This window comes from Nothobranchius furzeri, chromosome 7, assembly GCF_043380555.1.
Source record: "Nothobranchius furzeri strain GRZ-AD chromosome 7, NfurGRZ-RIMD1, whole genome shotgun sequence".
Taxonomy (NCBI): domain Eukaryota; kingdom Metazoa; phylum Chordata; class Actinopteri; order Cyprinodontiformes; family Nothobranchiidae; genus Nothobranchius; species Nothobranchius furzeri.
In genome coordinates this window covers 49,820,320-49,839,334 of record NC_091747.1, presented here as the reverse complement: position 1 = coordinate 49,839,334, position 19,015 = coordinate 49,820,320, and the positions used below count along the sequence as shown (strand labels likewise).

Sequence of the window (19,015 nt, the reverse complement as noted above, 5' to 3'; positions counted from 1 at the left end):
TCACACACCTACTCTACGTGACACACCTTGGAAAACAAAAAACAAGCTCCTAGACAGTGCTATTATCAGCGCGTGTAGTCTGATCCAAGTCAAATTAGGTGGAGACACAATGATATGCTTATTTACTCGCTTGTTAAAATAGCACTTACAAATAAAGACTAATTCAAAAGCATCAGACTGATGAGCTAACTACTAGTCTGACTGGTTAAGGGGGATTAATGTCATTAAAATAAGTCCACCGTTTTTTATTGTGTTAAACATTTTACCTGTTCCTTTTTTCATCCTCTCATACGACTCTTGAAACTCTTTAACAAGTACAGGAGTTATATTTTTAAAATGCTTTTTGCCAATAAAGCATTATTAAGGTCTGGTTTTATATCGCAGGACTCGGCTAATCTTTGGGAAGATAATTGAAACATATTTTAAACGACTACGACTAAACAACATTAAATACATTGCCTGGCTAAAAGAAAAGTCTCCGCCTGGATTTAACTAAGCAAATAGAAACCTCCTATTGGTTAATTACCACACGGGTGATTATCTTTCAGCTGGTAACAAGTTATTTAACCCCTACTGGTGCAATGAGTTGCTTCTCATTTCATGGTTGTGGAAAATATGTTAAGCATGGACCACACTGTGCGTTTTTTAGCCGTTCTGGATAAATCCCTTGTCGTGAACAGAATCGTGACAAAAAAAACGGTAAACATGAGAGTGATTTCCACGTCAGAGGCTGTCCAGTGTGACCGGTTCTGCGACAGCCTTTTGAGCAACCTCACGACCAAATCAGCCTCCAACAGACTTCAAGCACACCTTAAAATCCTACGTCTCTCGCCTGCGATCGACCAATGAAAATACACCCAGGGATTGACGCAAACAACTAGTAAAAAAAATGTACAAAACAAGAGTAGAATTAACAAGCTAGCAACTAGGGATGGGTACCGAATTCGGTACTTTTTAAGGTACCGACCGAATTCCACAGTACCGACCGAGCACCGATTCACTTCATTTGAAACAGTGCCTCGTTTCGGTACCCGTCCTTCACAACGAGAACTTGCCTAGACAGCTGCGCATGCGCAAGAGCGTTATGTCATCGATCGCTGCGAGCGAGTTGTAAACAGAGCAGCATGGGTAGAAAGAACGAACGCTAAATCTTGGGTCCACTTCACTAAATGTGACGGGTAACTGGGTGAAACCAGCGACAACGATCTAAGTGAGACATCCTCATCTTAATCTGCTCCGGTAGGTAAATAAAATGTTTAAGATAACGTTAGCTTGATTTGTTAGCTTCCGTTTCACTAATGGTGCATTTGTTTTCTCCTCGGAACTCCGAAACTCCGACTAGAAGAACATGAACGCGCTCTAGTTTGGCTTCACTTTACTAAATGCGATGGGTGATTGGGTGAAGATGAAACCAGCGACAACGATTTAAGTGTGAGGCGTCATTGTTTAAATCTGCTCCAGCAGTTAAATAAACTGTTTAAGATAACGTTAGCTTGATATGTTAGCTTCCATTGCCACCGTTGTTATCATCTAATGGTGCGTTCGCTTTATCCTCGGAAATTCTAACTTCCCAGTAGGAAAAATCAATTGAAAAAGGACGGCAAAAATGAAGATACACAGTAAATTTAGTTCACAGTAAAGATGTTTGCTTCAGTTTAATTATCAACTTATAAAACTACAAGGACGATGTTAAAATACAAACAGTTGTATGTTATTTATCGTGATATTAATCAAATATGGTTATATATTGAGAAAAATATATATTTAATTATAAAAGAGAATTAAAAATATTAAACACTCAAAAGTATCGAAAATTGGTACCGTTAAGTACCGGTATCGATTCGTAGGTACCGGGAATTAGTACCGGATCGATTCAAATGTCAAAGGTACCCATCCCTACTAGCAACAGTGGAAGCTACATGCAGTAACGACATTGTTGTTTTGGTTAGCTGTCTGCTACTAGAAGCTTTTTGGAGGGCGCGCAGTGTCAGTGAGAAGTCGTGAAGTTTGGCTCACTGAAATCTTGAGCCATACAGGGTGCCACCTCTCGCGAGTCCTCACAGTGTGGCGTGAGCCGTCCTGTGTGATGGCCGAAAACGCATAGTGCAGTCCAGGCTGTAGTCTGTTTGAGAAGGGTCCAATCCCTGGCATGCATCAAGCAGAGAAAACCTCTAAGGAGGTGACATAAACTACTAAAATTGGGTTAAGAACTGTCCGGCGCATTATTAAAAACTGGATGGATAGTGGAGACCCATCGTCTTCGAGGAAGAAATGTGGCTGGAAAAAAATCCTGAGTGATTGTGATCATCAATTGCTTAAAAGTTTGGTGAAATCAACAGACGTATGACCAAGTCACTGCTTTGCAAGTCATAAGTGAGTCAAGGGTCTTTCCAGTCAAGTCTCGAGTCAAGTCCAAGTCAAAGACAATCAAGTCCAAGTCGAGTCCAAAGTCAATGATGTGGAAGTCCAAGTCAAGTCCAAGTCCTTAACTTTGAATTTTCAAGTCATAATCAAGTCATCTGTCCAACTTCAATTTAATGACAATGATAATAAATCCATCCATTTTCATCCACTTATCCGGAGTCGGGTCGCGGGGGCAGTAGTCTAAGTCGAGAGGCCCAGACTTCCCTCTCCCCAGCCACTTGGGCCAGCTCCTCCAGGGGAATCCCAAGGTGTTCCCTGGCCAGGTGAGAGACATAGTCCCTCCACCGTGTCCTGGGTCTACCTTTAGGTCTCCTCCCGGTTGGATGTGCCCGGAAAGCCTCACCAGGGAGGCGTCCAGGAGGCATCCTGACCAGATGCCCGAGCCACCTCAACTGGCTCCTCTCGATGATAATAAATAAATTCCATAAATAAAGCTTCATAAAGCTTCATTTATTTGCTCAAACAAGAAGAAAGTGCAACTGAAGCTGATTATAAACAAAGTTCTGCTGCATTTAGCAGTACAATATCTAACCCAGAACGAAGAATGACTTATGATTTTTGTCCATGTCATGCCACTTTTGCGCTAAAACATTAAATATGCTCAAATCATCATCAAGTCAACAGATGCAAGACGATTCAAATCGCAAGTCATTGGCGTTCAAGTCCGAGTCAAGTCGTAAGTCTTTATAAATTTTACCAAGTCAGGCCAGAAGTCATTAAAAATAATGACTTGAGTCTGACTCGGTTCAAGTCATGTGACTCGAGTCCACACCTCTGGAAATCAAATTGAAGAAAAACAACAGTAGAACTCAGGGCTATGTTTATCAATGAAAGTAAGAGCATTTCCACTCGCACAGCGTAAAGGGAACTCAAAGGACTGGAACGGAACAGCAATGAGAAGGCCATGTGGACCCTGCTTCAGAGTGATGGGTGCATCAGGGTAAGAAGAGAGGCAGATGAAGTAACACACCTATCAAGCCTAGTGCGTACTGTACAAACAGGGGCAGTGCTATGATCTGGGGTTGCTGCAGTTGATCAGGTTGGTTCAGCAACAGGATGTGCTCCAAGAATTAGGTCAGCTGACCACTTGAGTATACTGAATGACCAGATTATTCCATCTTCCATTATATATATATACATACATATATATATATATATATATATATATATATATATATATATATATATATATATATATATATATATATATATATATATATATATATATGTATATATATGTATATATATATATATATATATATATATATATATATATATATATATATATATATGTGTGTGTGTGTGTGTGTGTGTGTGTGTGTGTGTGTGTGTGTGTGTGTGTGTGTGTGTTGCTATCCATCAGCAACTATTCATTCATGTCTTGCCCCTCTGTGACTAGCTGTTAGCTCATCAGTCAGAAAAAAATAAAATTTCTCTGATTTTCAACAGCAGGTAAGACACTGGCTGTAAAGTCTCTCCCACTCTCACCCTTTGCACAGCAGATTTAATCTCATCTCGCACGTTCATTATCACAAAGCCTTGTTTAAATGCTAATTGATGTCTCCGGTGAAACTAGCAGAGCAAACGACTGACACGTAGAAAATCCTCTTGCTGCCACATTATTTGATTGTGTCAGTCGCTAATGTGAAAAGCGACTGCAGGTCCGGTGGGAGTAAATATCTGCTGTCATTCAGCTTGATTTGCTTGTTTAGTCATTCTGGGTGACGCCTCTTATGAAATCCCCCGGCTCATGTGAGAACAGGGCCCTCAATTACCAGGGGACGATTAGCATCACACAGCTCTCCCCCGAGTCTCTGAGAGGAGCACCTGTGTTGGTGTTGGCAGAGTCCAGTTCCTGCTGAGAAAGAACCTGAAGCGTCTCAAAAGGACTCTCCATGGGCAGCTCAACTCATAAATACCTGAGTGTGTAAGGGTGTGTGTCGCTGCTTCTGCTTCCACGGAAAAAAACGGTCCCAGATGGATCCCATCGGTTGTTGCAACACAGAGGAATTTAAAACATTTAAGGGCTGGACAGAAATCAGTGCTGTACTTTGGAGTTAAATTTCACTCATGATGATGGCGTCAATAGCTTCAGGGTTGTTGATAGTAGCAAAAGATTAGAGATACTGAGGTTGAGAGTCAAAGTCTGTGTAAACCTCATTCAAAACTTAAAAAAATATCTCATTTTCCCTTTTTTCAAAGGTTCCTCTATGATATTCCTCTGAAAACTGGCTTCAAACTCGTCCAGCAGGACGAAACTGGAACATTTCTTTGACCTGAAAGCAAATTTGGTTTTAGTTGTAAACCTTAAACATGCAAACCAGCTGCTGTACATTAAACATGTTATTTTGGTCCTTTAATTCCTACATGGAGACTAAACAAATGATACAGCATGCTGATTAGGGCTGTGGTTCTCCAGTTAGCGTTTAGTGTGGAAACAGAGCTGCACACTAGCAGTGTTCTAATATTGCAAATATTACACGTACTGCTGGGCTGTCACAGCAAATACATTCCAAAACAAATCAGTAACATTTCAGTCCAAAGAAGTAAAATGTATGGAAGAAAACCAGCTGCTGCTCCTCTCGTTTCAGGTATTTATTGAAAACGCTGCAGATGTTGTGGTGAGAATGAAGAATGAGGAAGGAGGCGCAGAAAGGAGGTCGAAAACTCCTGTTTTATGTGTCACTGACACAGCAGCTGCTTTTTTTTGTTTTTCTTCCTGTAAACATGCAGCCTGAACCGTATTTAATGTTTAAATGTGATTTATGTTCAAAGCATGTTTTATTTCCTTAGAAGGAAGGGACTTAGAAGGGATTCTTTCATTCATTCACTTCACACTTCTGTCTTTTGTTCAGAAAGTCGCTTATTTTTGTCTCTGCTTCATTTGATTTGAAGCAGTTTGATTCAGTTGAATTGAGTTTGATTCAAATACGATCAATTTGAATTCAAGCTGATTTGGTTCAGTTGATTCAAATTCTATTTTGTGCTGTTCAATTGAATCCCTGTCTCAATGGGTTATATTTGATTCATTTTAGTTGAATTTTATTTGAATTGATTCAAATAAATTAAAGTCACCCTGATTTGATTGAATTTAATTTGGTTTCATCCTGTTTCGGTTTGATTTGAATTGGTTCGATTACAAGTTTGATTCAAGTCAGTCAACTGAAATTATTTCACTGTCTCTTCATTTTATAGTTTCGATTCAAAGAGTAATTAAAAGCAATCTGGATCATTTTGAGTCTATTAGATTCAGTTCAATTAAAATTGATTCATTTTGATTCAAATAGTATGATTCAGTTTAACTCAGTTCCATTTCACTTCAGTTACTTTTTTCTTACAACAGAAATCATCTCAGGCAGTATGATGGATGGGGTCAATTCCTCATTTACATCCCAATTCCATTCAGTCCAATTCATTCGGTCTATTTCTACGAATGATACAGAGTTCAGTTCAATCCAGTTCTAATTCACTAGAGATTCAGTAAATTAAAGGTTTGGTTCACTTGTTTAATCAATACATCTGCAGTGGTCTCTAAGGGGGATGAACGCCTTGTAAGTCATTCTCTGGGGGAGAAAAAATAAACATTGGTGTTGCATTTTCAGGAACTAGTAGTGACCCACAGGAGCTGAGCTTCAGGCTGTAGGTTTGAAGTCTTATTTCCTGATATTTGGACATCTTGAACTGGATAACAGCAACGCAACACTACCACTGCTTTGCAATGCTGATATTTTATATGAACAAATAACACAAGTCTGGAGGAATTCTGCTGTGTGGTGAAGTTGCTAATGCTAACAGTTAGCTTCTGCTAGTCTAGATGTTCTCTGATGTTTCCTGGATGCTAAACCAACAACAGCCTTTGCCGTCGTGAGCAACAGTGTGACGTAGATCTGTCAGGATTTTCAAATTTTAGAGTTTTACCGTCTATTTTCTATCAGAAGCGACAGGAGATAGGTGTGGAAGACTATTTTCATGTTCAGCCTGTACAGAAAGCTTACAAAGACCGATTATAATCAGGAATAATCGTCAAAAAATGGGGTTTCAGTGTCCTACACCTTTAAACAATTAGTGAATTGCTGTTAATACTGTTATTATTCAATAAAGTCAGTAATTTACATTCTAAATTTTACAGAGTCACTATAACCAACTGGTTCTTGTTTTTCAGAAAACTCCCAGTTAGTCACATAAAGTAGCCGTCTGACACAGTTATGGTAAAAGATGGCGTTTCCTTTGAAACCAGACACTTTAGTTCCGTTTGAGAGAGAGAGAGAGAGAGAGAGAGAGAGAGAGAGAGAGAGAGAGAGAGAGAGAGAGAGAGAGAGAGAGAGAGAGAGAGAGAGAGAGAAGAAGTGAGTCAGTTCTGTTTAGTCACTGGAAATAAGACACACCAGCAACATCTTTTTTCAAACAATCAGGTTTCTAATAAAATAATATTTATTTATTCATTTGTTTGTTTGTTTCTTCTTATCACATAAAATAAATCATAAAATATTTATCTGTAGTGGATTGGGTTATTGATGTGTGTGTGTGTGTGTGTGTGTGTGTGTGTGTGTGTGTGTGTGTGTGTGTGTGTGTGTGTGTGTGTGTGTGTGTGTGTGTGTGCTCGCGCAGGTAGGTACAGTAAGGCAGGAAGCAGCGTGGGTGAAGCAGCCTCCCTGTGTCACCGCCTGCGTCACACCAGACGCCAGGAGGGAGTTTTCCACTGACGAAAAAGGCTGCGCTTCTCGCTAGTCTGCTACAGACAAGGGAAGCGCTTCAGCTGCTGCGGAGCTCCGTCCAGCTCTCTCTCTCTCTCATACACAGTCACAGACAATAGCACCGAGAGCTGCTGGAGCTCACACACACCAGGATAAACGCTCGTTCTTTTTTATGTTTTGACAAATCTACCCCTCTGGATTAATCCCACGGCTCCACCATCCACCCTGTTGTGATTCCTAATGCTGATCGGATACTTGAACTGGTGGTGAGTATTAATTAAAACCGGGTAGTCGCTGTTGATGAGCTCTAGTTTACATGTTGACCCGAGCCGAAGAGGACAGCAGAGTAGTCTGAGAGTGTTTAATTGTGTTGCTGTCATTTAAACGCGTTAACTTGTGAGAAACCACGCCATGTGTTCATTTAGACGCTTTTTGTGCCGGAGTTCTGACCTCCGCTAGAAGTTGGAGGTTTATTGCGCTGACACGCTTGTTTAAGTGGCTTAAGGTGGTTTATTGTTATTTCACCCAGTAAAAGGGGAGAAACGCGACTTAAATAGTTGTTGCTTCATTCAGAAGTTTCATAACAACCATCGTTTTAGTCATAATAATAATAATAATAATAATAATAATAATTATTATTATTATTATTATTATTATTGTGATTATTGTTATTATTATTATATGATGGGGCTTTTGTGTTGCATTTCATTTTATTTTAGGAAACTTAACGCGCGCAGTGAGGAGATTTGGTTCAAACAACATTCTGTGTTTTAGGAATGATTTCTCTGAACTGTTGATGAGCTCGTGTGTGTGTGTGTGTGTGTGCGCGCGCGCGCGTGTGCTGGAGTTGTTCACCTTACGCGGTGCTGATGCGCCTCTTGTAACTCCTGAAGGAACTACATCTGAGCGCACAGCTGACAGGGCTGCTGTCATTAGGATTAATCATGAGGAATGATCGGGTCAGCTGAGATGGAGGCGTGTGTGTTTGTGTGGGAGAAGGGGAGTGTGAGGAATCAACACGTCCGAATCGGATCCGATCACTGATTTCGTATTGATTATTTATGCCTTTATACACACCTTTGCGCAGGTGGCCAGGTGCGCGCACCAGATGTATTGTTTGATCACACATGTTGGGATTATCATTATTCTTCTAATAAAACCACCGTTTTTTCTCCTAAATCAAAAGTAATTGAAATATATATTTTTGTAGCCTATAATTTAGCTTTTGTGCATGGATGCGTTGTTTTCCCAGGTTTGGATCATTGAAACGTCTCTAGCGCGACCTCACCCGGATAATGTTTGGAATTTCCTGAATCAGGCGCCATGGAGCTGACTGATCCTTTGTTTACTGTGAGGCCACTCAGCACTTCCATGTAATCTGGCATGCATTCCACATATTCATGTATAGCACTCTGTTACCCCCATTTTTAGATTTATCATTTATTATAAGGAAACAAAAGCTCCCTGTAATGCTTGAGGGGAATTTTCCACCAAAACAAACATCTCCCCCCTTAAACAGCCTCATGTCCGTCATGTGATCTTGTCTTCAGTTAACCTTGTGGTGCCTTCAGCTGTCAGACTGATAATCTGGATGGCCACTTCCTGTGCACTGCTGTGTTTTTTGTTTCACAACCTCAGGAAGCTGGTGCACACTTGGTATCTTTCCTCCCAGCTGGGAGAGGAGGCAGCGGTAGCAACAGGAAAAATAAATAAAAGCTGGGTTCAGACGAGGCTGTCTGCTTGATTTCGGTCAGCAGGATGGCCCCCACACTTTTGTGCCTGGCGTAGTGAGAAAGAGGAGGAGGAGGAGGAAGGTGGGGGTAGGAACAGGGAGCCTGCTGATAGTCTTGAACACAGCAGCAAGAGAGCTCCCATCTGGCTTTGTCCTCTCCCAGCATTCCATACAGCAAGTGTCCCAGACTGGAGCACGACCCCTGAACCGGCGACCTCCTCCCTTCCTACACACACACACACACACACACACACACACACACACACACACACACACACACACACACACACACGCACACACACACACACACAGTAATCCTTAGGTTACATTCTCAGGTTAAAAACAAAAACAGCTCGTTACAGAAGTGTTTTTTAAGGTGGAATTCAGGCTTGTACCCAGTCAGGTGCGGCTGCAGGAGAAGGCTCAAATGCCTTAAGGGAGTAAGACTTTCCAGTGGTTAGCAGCAGAAAACACATCTGGATTAGATAGAGCCTGTGTTCTTCTCTCACTGTTACAGCTGGAGCGGCGCTGCCAGAGTGGAATTCCTGCGGCTTGGAGACATGACATTATTTATTTGCTCTGTACGATCCGTTCTTCTCCTTCCCACTACCTCTCTACTTTTTTTTTGGACTCTGCGTGTGCACGGGGCTAAAGAACAGAATGTTTCTGTGGCACAGTCACGGGCGAGCTCTGAAAACAACAGGCTCATAGAGGGGAAAACACGCGCTTTGGCTCCAGCAGGTGGAGCACTCTGGGATGACAGCTGGTGAGGTTTTAAACCCCAGCTGTGCGGGAACAGGAAATTCCGGCCCGACAGCTCTTATCAATTACCTCTTGAGGTGGGAGAATAAAAGACGCACAACACCTCAAAGCCTAAGAGAGGTGTGTGTGAGCTGCCTGGACATGACTGCGCACGTGCAGGACGACTCCCTGGCTCATCATTATCACATGAGCACTCAGTCAGTCGCTCAGACACTGCGAGGTTGCCAGCGTGCCGTGTAAACGCTCTCTGCGGGCCAAGGTTAGCACAACTTGTTGCTCCCGCCCACGCTGTTATCAGCAGCAGAGGAGGCTGGACAGGCAGCACGAAGGGGGCAAAGTCAACTGTGACTTGCTCTGTTGGGCTGCAAAGGGTATGGGGGGGGGGGGGTAGTTTAAACACACACATGCAAGAGGATTTTGATTTTCATCCCTGTGAAATTCCATCACTGCTTTTCTCTTTAATCCCCTGGTGTGTGGTTACCATGGTGACCCTAATGAGCCACAGACACTAGTGTTAACATTTCCTGTTTAGTTTTCATTAGCCTTTATTTGCTCTGATTACCTTGTTAACGGTGGAAGTTGTTTTGTTTTGTTTTGTTTACCTCCTGATTATCGTTTGTCCCGATAATTCCCAGATCCCGTTTCATAAAGACGGCAGGTTCTGTTTCCGAGATAAGGTGCAAGCGACTCCGAAGTGAACAGCCTGTAGCTTCTTATTTCCAGATAATCTTATTCGACTGACACAGTTACGCATCAGACGTTGGAGCGGTGTAGTACTCCTGGTGACAAATCTCCTCGCCGGAGATTTATCTTCCCAACTCCTGCGACAACTGGCTGGGGAGCACCTCAGTGGCTGCCTCCTTTATCTCTCTGTGTGTGTGTGTGTGTGTGTGTGTGTGTGTGTGCACTTGATGGAATGACAATGATGCATAATTTAGTGCACGATGAAAACACGCTGCTCTGCCTCTCTCTGGCTCAGCTGTCCGATCACATCCATTCTCCATTTAAAGGAAGACATTCAAAGACTTCTGAGTCTCCCTTTTATCGCTTCTCCACCCTTTTGCAAATGAGTCATCTCTCTTTCTCTCTCTCTCTCTCTCTCTCTCTCTCTCTCTCTCTCTCTCTCTCTCTCTCTCTCTCTCTCCTCTCTTTCTCTCTCTCTCTCTCCCTCTCTCTCTCTCTCTCTCTCCCTCTCTTTCTCTCTCTCTCTCTCTTTCTCTCTCTCTCTCTCCTCTCTCTCTCTCTCCCCTCTGTCCTCTCTCTCTCTCTCTCTCTCTCTCTCTCTCTCTCTCTCCTCTCTCTCTCCCCTCTGTCCCCTCTCTCTCCTCTCTCTCTCTCTCCTCTCTGTGTGTGTGTGTGGCTGCAGAGGCTGAGCAGCTCCAGATTGACTGCAAGCCGTCCCCCTTTTGCCAGGATTAACCTCTCGCCATTGTTTCTGCCCATTGAACAGGATTAACAAATCAATGTGTCAGGTAGACTGCAGTCAAGAGACAATGACCCAGTTCTGACACCACTACTCCCCCCCCCCCACCACCACCACCACACACACACACACACACACCCCTCCTCTCATCTGTCTCACTGCAGCTTTTAATTAGAAAGACTTTGCTTAGTTGGCGCTGTGTACTCCCTTGAGGATGCCTCCCAGCTTTTGTTTTCCGCTTTTTTCTTCTGTTGTTGTAAAAAAAATTGAGTGATGGCAAGGTGAGCCCTTGTGTGTGTGTGTGTTTATTTTTGCACGTGGAAGAGTGTGGGACACACATGTCCGATAAGTGAGCACGCGAGGGCAACAGATGCTGGGTCCAGGTGTTTGTAAATTGTTTCAATGCAAATCCCCCGCTGTGACGCGAGGAGCTCTGGAAGGCATTTGGGGATTATTTAGCGCTTGAGTGCATTTGTGGATTGAGAATTTAGAAGCTTCTCTTCCCTCTTTTTTGGGATCTGCGATATAAAACACACGGTGGCGGCTACTGTTCTTTTGTTTCTTTGTTGGGAGTGTGATCCAGCCTGACCTATTGCAAGGTGATTCATTTATCATGCTGCAGCAATAACAATACACCCTCCCCCTCCCTCCACCCAACAGTACTCCGGTATGAAGCTGTCTGCCTTTTGCCCTTGACTCCAGCATCTTTATCTCTCTCACTGCCTTTTTTTTTCTTGCATAATCACCCCTTGCAGGATGCTGGAAACAAACCTCTTATTTCTTTAAAGTGCTGAGTTTCACATAACATGTGAGCAAGCCTGAGCAGGTCATGCACCAAGTGGAACTTCCTGTAAAGCCACTGGAAGAGTTTTGTCGAGTCTTGCCTTGAGGAAACAGTGCAGCCCAACTTACAGCTGAAAGCAGACTGAGCTGCAGCAGCTGAGAGTGATTTGGTGAGATGATCTCTTTATGGGTAAAAGTAAATGCCTCCTTTTCCATCCCACACCGTCGGAGGGAGTGTCCGTCCTGGAGCAGAGCCCAGTCCTGCCTCCCCTCACCTCCTTCCTCACTCCTCCCATCCCAGGCGATGACCTGTCTGGCAGCCAGTCGCCTTCTCAGACTTTATGGCCAGTTTTATCTCAATAAAGCAAACGAGCAGTACTCGTTTTCTCTGTAAAGCATGTTAGTTTTTCCACATCGCATGTTCCCGACTCTTTTCCTGGAACCCCCTGAGGTTTGAGCTACTTGGTAACAGAATAAAATAAGAAGTAAATACTTCATCGTGCAGCTATGAGGATATCTTTTAGAAAAATTGAGGATAAATTGTAATTTTTTTCTTTCATTGTTTAAAAAGATCAGATTTTTAACTTTTATAATATAATACACTAAAAATAATATTTAGACAGGAATAGATAAATATGTGTTGGAGCTACTAATGCAAAATAAAATGCATTTAAATGCAAATTATTAAGAAAAACGAAGTACTAAGACGCAGGCACATGCAAGTTCAGTATGCAAATTTCCAAGTGTTATATATTGGTTTGTCTTAGTTATAGTGTCTTGCATTTAAGTGCATTTTACTTAGTTTTAAGTGCAATTGGTTTGCATGTTTTTTAAAGTCAGGTTAACTAATCAGGTTTTACAGTGTATGAGGAGTTTGTTTGCAAAAACAGAGCTCAGTTTTTATGAATGAATCAATAAAACACACATTCTGTCATTCAAGACCGTTTAGTGATTTTGATCAAAAATGTCTTTTTGTTTTTTGCAACAGAATTTTTATAAATAGTAAAAGTGAATAGAAACAGGAAAAAACATGACTCGGAACATAATTTTTCATGCATGAAATTTTTGCTTTAATTTCACTTACTAAACAAACGAAGAGGAAAGGGAGGCTTTGTCTCGCTTTTTCATTTTATATTTTGATCATGGAGGCAGAATGCATGGGTTGAATAAGAAAACCAGATTTCCTGTGTGTGTGTGTGTGTGTGTGTGTGTGTGTGTGTGTGTGTGTGTGTGTGTGTGTGTGTGTGTGTGTGTGTGTGTGTGTGTGTGTGTGTGTGTGTGTGTGTGTGTGTGTGTGTGTGTGTGTGTGTGTGTGTGTGTGTGTGTGTGTGTGTGTGCAGCCTGCTTTATTTAATTATGATGTCTGCTTTAAGACTAAAACGTCTGCAGCTGGATGATTGGCTCACCTTTGTTTGGTCTCTTCTCTAATCAATTCATTTGCTGAGCTGATGGGATTTGTGAGGGGCTGAAGGTTCCACTAATTGTTGACTTAAGCAAATGGGAGTGATTGATTGTTTCCTGTGCCGTGCCTGAGTCTCCTTCTCAGCACCAGATTCAGATGCTTGCAGACTCGCATGAGAACTGTTCAAGTCCCCTGTATGCAGAAGCTCTGATGCAGCGTGCCGATGCTTGTTGGGTTCTTTAGTGAGGCTAATTGGTTAATGACCTCTGTGTTTGCTCCTTTCCTTGCAGATTGTTAGCTGACGCCATGAGTGGGCTTCGCAAGAGGAAGTTTGAGGAGGTGGATGAGGACCCGTGCTACTCCTCACCCTCTTCCCTCTCCTCTGCCTGCTCGGGCTGGGACTCAGAGGGGGAGAGCTGCTACTCCGACACTCTGGACTCCACTCCCAGCAACCCCAGTTCCCCAGCAACCAACTTCAAAAGTGGGTGTCTCCTCTCTGTGGTCGAATAGCCGATAATAGATGCTTGCTTTCAAATATCCGGGAAGAGATTAAGCAATTTATCTGGCTGAAACACTTTGAAATAATTTCAGACATTTGCAGCAAACACATCTTTTGATTTGATGCCCTAAAGCTGCAGAACGGATAATTGCATGACGCAGGGGCCGCTCACCTTGGTTCCATCTCCAACCTTGCAGTGCGTCACCTTTAGCCTTAGAGATTTAGGTCATGCAGCCTTCGTAGGGTTTCCGTCTGGACCTGGGCACACCAGTCGGTCTTAAGGGAACTGGAGGGACGAGTTGGACAGGGGTTGTGTTGCAGGAGAGAAGGGCGGACGTTGTGAGCCTTCCAGGATGGTGGGGCAGGAAGCCAGGAGGAGAAGCGTGGCATGATGCCAAGACTGGGGAACACACAGCGCCTTGTCTGAAACCTGGGCGTGCACCCAACACAGGTGCTGAAAGGATCTGGGTGAAGGGACTAAAAAAATGAGGAGGGAAAGGGTGGGCAATCAAGAATAAAGGCATGCACACACAACTAGAGGAGCTGATGGAGTGGACTATTATGATCCAGTGTTTGTGTTGGACTGAAAGTTGTTTGCCATTGTGAAGTGGAGGCAGGGGAACAGCCTGTAAAGCTGTTTCATTTAGAAGCGGCAGACAGACGTGTGTGTCATAAACCCGACTGAACGTGATGGATGTGAAGCCGAACCTGGCGTCTGGATCACCCCTAGAAGCAGAGTACGCCACATAGCATGGCTATTAAGGCAAACGTTTGCTTGTTAGGGTTTGTGTTATTCTTTATAACCTTTGGGTCTCAATTATCGCCCCCAGGTGAACTCGTTTTCTCCTCACCTTTGTGAATCTCAACGCCGGTCGTTCGAAGACACTTTGGTTTCCGAGGGGATTCTCACCACATAACAGGGATTTGCTAGATTTTCCTTTAACCACACGATCACAGCCTGGGAAACGCTGCTTGTCTTGAGAGAGAGAGAGAGAGAGAGAGAGAGGCCTGAGTTTGGCGGGAAAGTCTTTTGAAGATTTTCTTTCCACACATGGTTCCACTTGAATTCTCAAGCGGTGAATGTGTGTTCTGATGGATTCTGAAGCTCGTCAGCTCAACAAGTGGCTCGGACGGGCACGAGATGGCTTTACTTCTTCCACAATGCTTTATGAGTTGCTGCTTCCTTCGCTGGTCTGTGGAGGGAAAATTCCTGAAGTGGGCGGCATTAGTTGCACACTGGAACAAGAAAGAAAACCTAAATGTATCCCCGGCAGTTTAGGTTTCACTTAACAGGATGTAAGTGTGTTGGACTCCTGTTGGCAGTATCATTTAATTGCGTACATCAGAGGGGTGTCTTTTTACAGTCTATTCAGCAGCATGCACACATAAAAGTGGTCCATGCTGCCATCTAGTGGCAGGGACAAGATACAGCATCATCCAACTTTGAATGGTCTGTGTTCTAAACCCAAATCTTTGTCCATTTATAGCGACATCCATCCTCAAGAGATCCAAAAGAGCAAGACGAAGTAATGTGACCTTCGACCAGGTGACGGTGTTCTTCTTCCCTCGGTGCCAGGGTTTCACCAGCGTTCCCAGTCGAGGGGGGTGCACTCTAGGCATGGTGCAGCGCCACAGTGAGCTCCGCACGTACACGCTCGCAGAGTTCACCTTGGAGCAGCGGCTCCTGCGCAGGGAGAAACTTCTCAGCAGACTCAGGGAAGAGAAGCTGGAGGCTCTAAAACGGAAGGTGAGGAAACCTAAAACCATTCGAGCTGAAATGTTCTCTCCTGTGAGTCATGGCAAATAAACGTGACCGTGCGTTTCAGCTGACGAGGAATGGAACGCAGGAAAGCGAGGAGGCGGACCGGCTGACGGTTGACGATATCCCAGAACAGGACATCGACATCAGTGGAGCCAACCTGGATGAAGGCTCCTTCCTTCAGCCTTACCCATCAAAACAGCGCTATGCACTGCTCAAAGCAACTGGTGTGAAGAAGATTGACAAGGAGGAGAAGAAGCAGCTCCACGAGTTGAGGATCTCCAGGGAGAACTGCGGCTGCGACTGCCAGGGCTTCTGCGAGCCTGAGACGTGCAGCTGCAGCCTTGCTGGCATCAAGTGTCAGGTAAGGCGTCAAAAGTTCCCGAAAAGTTGAAGCACTAAGGTAAGAGTTTCCGAGATTTCACCATTTTCTTCTGCTTCTCGTAGATGGACCACTCATCTTTCCCATGTGGCTGCACCAAAGACGGCTGTGGAAACACAGAGGGTCGCATCGAGTTCAACTCCACCCGTGTCCAGACGCACTACATTCACACTCTCATGAAGCTGGAGCTGGAGAAGAGGCTGGAGGAGCAGGCCAGCTCGGAGGAGGAGAAGGCGGGAGCCAACTCCCTACCGGCAGTGCCCTCCTTCCCGTTTAGCTCGGAGCTGGCAGCAGCTGGAGAGAACAGCTGCAGCAGCGACATGACAGACTTATCAGACTTCTCGGGCCAGAGTGAGGAATCGGAGCTAGGCGGGATCCGGCATAACAGCCCGCTGGATGTGGACGAGAACGGCCTGAGCCGGATATTGTGTTTCAGCGACACGGAGAGCGGAGAGGACAGGAACGGTAAAAACACTCGTTGCACGGACCAGCAGCAGGAAAAGCAGCAGCCTGCCACAGAGGCGTTCCGTAGCTTTAGCATGGGGGACTTTGCGGACGAAAATGACAACATAGACGCTGCACTGTTGGACTCTGCGGACGGTCACACGGACAATCAAGCTGCAGCCATGTCGGAACTTTTGGATGAGAACGCCAACCAGGGGAACGCTCTGTTCCACAGCAGCAGCAGCGTTCCACACACACCCTCCCCCACTGTCGACCGCTCTGCGAGCTACAACATGGACCTGAGCCTCTCGTCTGAGTCAGACCTGGAGTTCTTTGATGGCTTCCCGTGTTTGGGGCCCAGCTCACTTTACAACTCCCTCAAGGAATATGAGCACATGGACAATTATTTCCAGTTTCAGTTGCCTAGTTACCCCAGTTTCCCTGCAGCGAGCGACCACGGGACCTGTCTCCTGGAGTCACTGATTGGCGTTTCGGAATCCGTCCCAGAACCCCCCGCCACATTTACGGACAATCAGCTGATGGAGGAAGCCATGAAGTTGTCAGTGATGGAGTCTGTGAAAGTTTGACAACATTTGTGAACAGTGTTTAATAAATAAAAAAAAGAGGAGGGGCGGTATTGGAAGGGTAATGAAAATGCACATAAGATGTCAAACGTGTTGGAGGAAGCTGTGATTTCTCTCTCGTCTAATAAATGTTCAGATTTCCAGATTTGCCTTCAAAATGTTAGCAAAGCAGTTTGGGATTATCGCTGTGTGAGATGGCAGCTAGGGGTTAAAAGTGAACGGATCAGTGTGACCAGGCCCGTAGAAACCAATGATGGCTCTCCTATCCTAAGAATGCACTTTTAACCAAACCAAGATCACCAACCAGGTTGGGAATCTCAACACAGCTGAATGTGCGCCTCAGGGATAATTTTTTCTAGCTTTCTTGCTTTTGGAGGCAGTGTGTGGCGACCATTGCTGTGATTGCCTTCATACGAAACCCGAGTCCAACGTAGTTCTGTCTGTGTCCTCACATTGCAACTTGAGAGAGTTGCGCTCTGGCTTTAGTCATCCTAAAACCATACCACACTTAATATCTTCTTATCGCAGATGGCTTTTTGAATCACCCCAATTGTGGAGCTAATGGCTCGTTTGAGCTAAGCTAAGGTCAAGTTAAGGTCCAATAAAAAATTTTCATTAAATTCTTGTAAGCACGATCTATCGGTGATAGTTTTACTTAAGTTGTTGATGTGGTAAACACTTGCTAATGCAAGTAGCAGCAGTAGCTAGCTGTAGCACATTCTGGTGGATTAGCATCACATTTCTGCAAGAATACCCATTTAAAAAGAAACTGAGTGGAGTTTAGCAAATACAAATGGCAAGAATCAGTATGAAACTTCTAAGAATAAACTTGTTTCTGGTTCAAAGAGCTATCTGCGACAGGTAAGGTGATTATTAACAACAAAAATAGATCTGTGCTAGCACTTTAAGGCTAGTGCTTCTCAGGATCTATCCCAAGGGTCTTAAATGGAACAAAATGTAAAGAAAGGCAGAAAGAAAATCCCTCTAAAAGTTCCTCGATCAGCACTTTATCTGTGAAAACAGCTCTGTATGCATAGGCATTGTTATGGTCGTTCGGGATGGAGCCAACAACTCAACGCTAAATTATGGAATTTCTTATTTATGAGCAGAGAAACTACATTGCTATAACTCTTAAAAGCAAAAGCTGTATCTGTGTTTTCTTTAAATTATTTCCTTAATGGTTTATTTATTTCAGAAAAAGCCTTCATTCATTCAAACGGCACTGTGGTTTGTTTACCAGAAAGTGCAATCTTCTTTTGTTTTCTTTCATTCCACCTCTCATTAAGGTATTTTCAAGGGGAAACGGGACCACACGTCCATCAGAAAGTATTTAATATGTGTTTAACATTTTGTTGTAAGTTATTCTGTCATTTATTTCGTTAGTTATTTAATTTAAGACTTTTGGGCAATAACATGGGCGTTTGTGAGGTTTACTGGATGTGCCTGTTTATCAGGGGGAGCCATGCCTGTCAGCTGTGTGTGTGTGTGTGTGTGTGTAAAAGAAAGAATGTGTTTGCACAGTGCTTCCATTTAAGCTTTTGGGACTGAAAACTGTGGAATCTCCCTAATCACTGAAACAAAAGGATGGGTCTATTGTATCGCTGCCTCTAATATAACCATAGAAAAATTACACTAATATTTTCTAACTAATTTATGTAGAATGAGGAAAGAATTCTAATCACTGATAAATTGAATATTTTATTAAGAAATTTAAATGAGTAATTTTCAATCTGGGACTGCCTTTGTACTATATGAATTATAGAGAAATGTATTATTATGAAGGGTAGTGCTCTCTATAGCATTCTGAAGTATTTTCATAGGCAGCCATATGGTTGATTAACTAAGAAATGCCACTAAAACTGAAATTGCAAAAGAAAAAAAATCAACTTGATTGTACTCTGATTTGTATTTGGAAGTCTGTGACTTGGGTTAAGAAAATAATATGAAACACTCACCTGAAGGGTTTTTTGCGGGTAAAAATTGCATATATTATACAATTTTTATCCAGAGTAAAGAAGAAAATCAAAACCCTGGTTTAATTTGAAGAGTTGCTTCATTAATTTTGAAACACGACCTTTTCAGAGGTGATTGTGAAGAGCTGATGTACATATCTCTCCCTCCCTACAG

At 43.5% G+C, this 19,015-nt stretch overlaps 1 protein-coding gene across 1 annotated transcript; it reads left to right on the top strand.

The window, feature by feature from the left end:
* The first annotated feature begins 7,155 nt into the window (after positions 1 to 7,155).
* On the top strand, positions 7,156 to 17,476 carry csrnp1b (cysteine-serine-rich nuclear protein 1b). The gene is made up of 5 exons (XM_015955122.3): positions 7,156 to 7,384; positions 13,511 to 13,701; positions 15,207 to 15,466; positions 15,546 to 15,842; positions 15,926 to 17,476. Exons 2-5 carry the CDS (start codon positions 13,527 to 13,529, stop codon positions 16,889 to 16,891), a joined length of 1,698 nt encoding a protein of 565 aa, XP_015810608.1. The 5' UTR covers positions 7,156 to 7,384; positions 13,511 to 13,526; the 3' UTR covers positions 16,892 to 17,476.
* Positions 17,477 to 19,015: the final 1,539 nt, after the last annotated feature.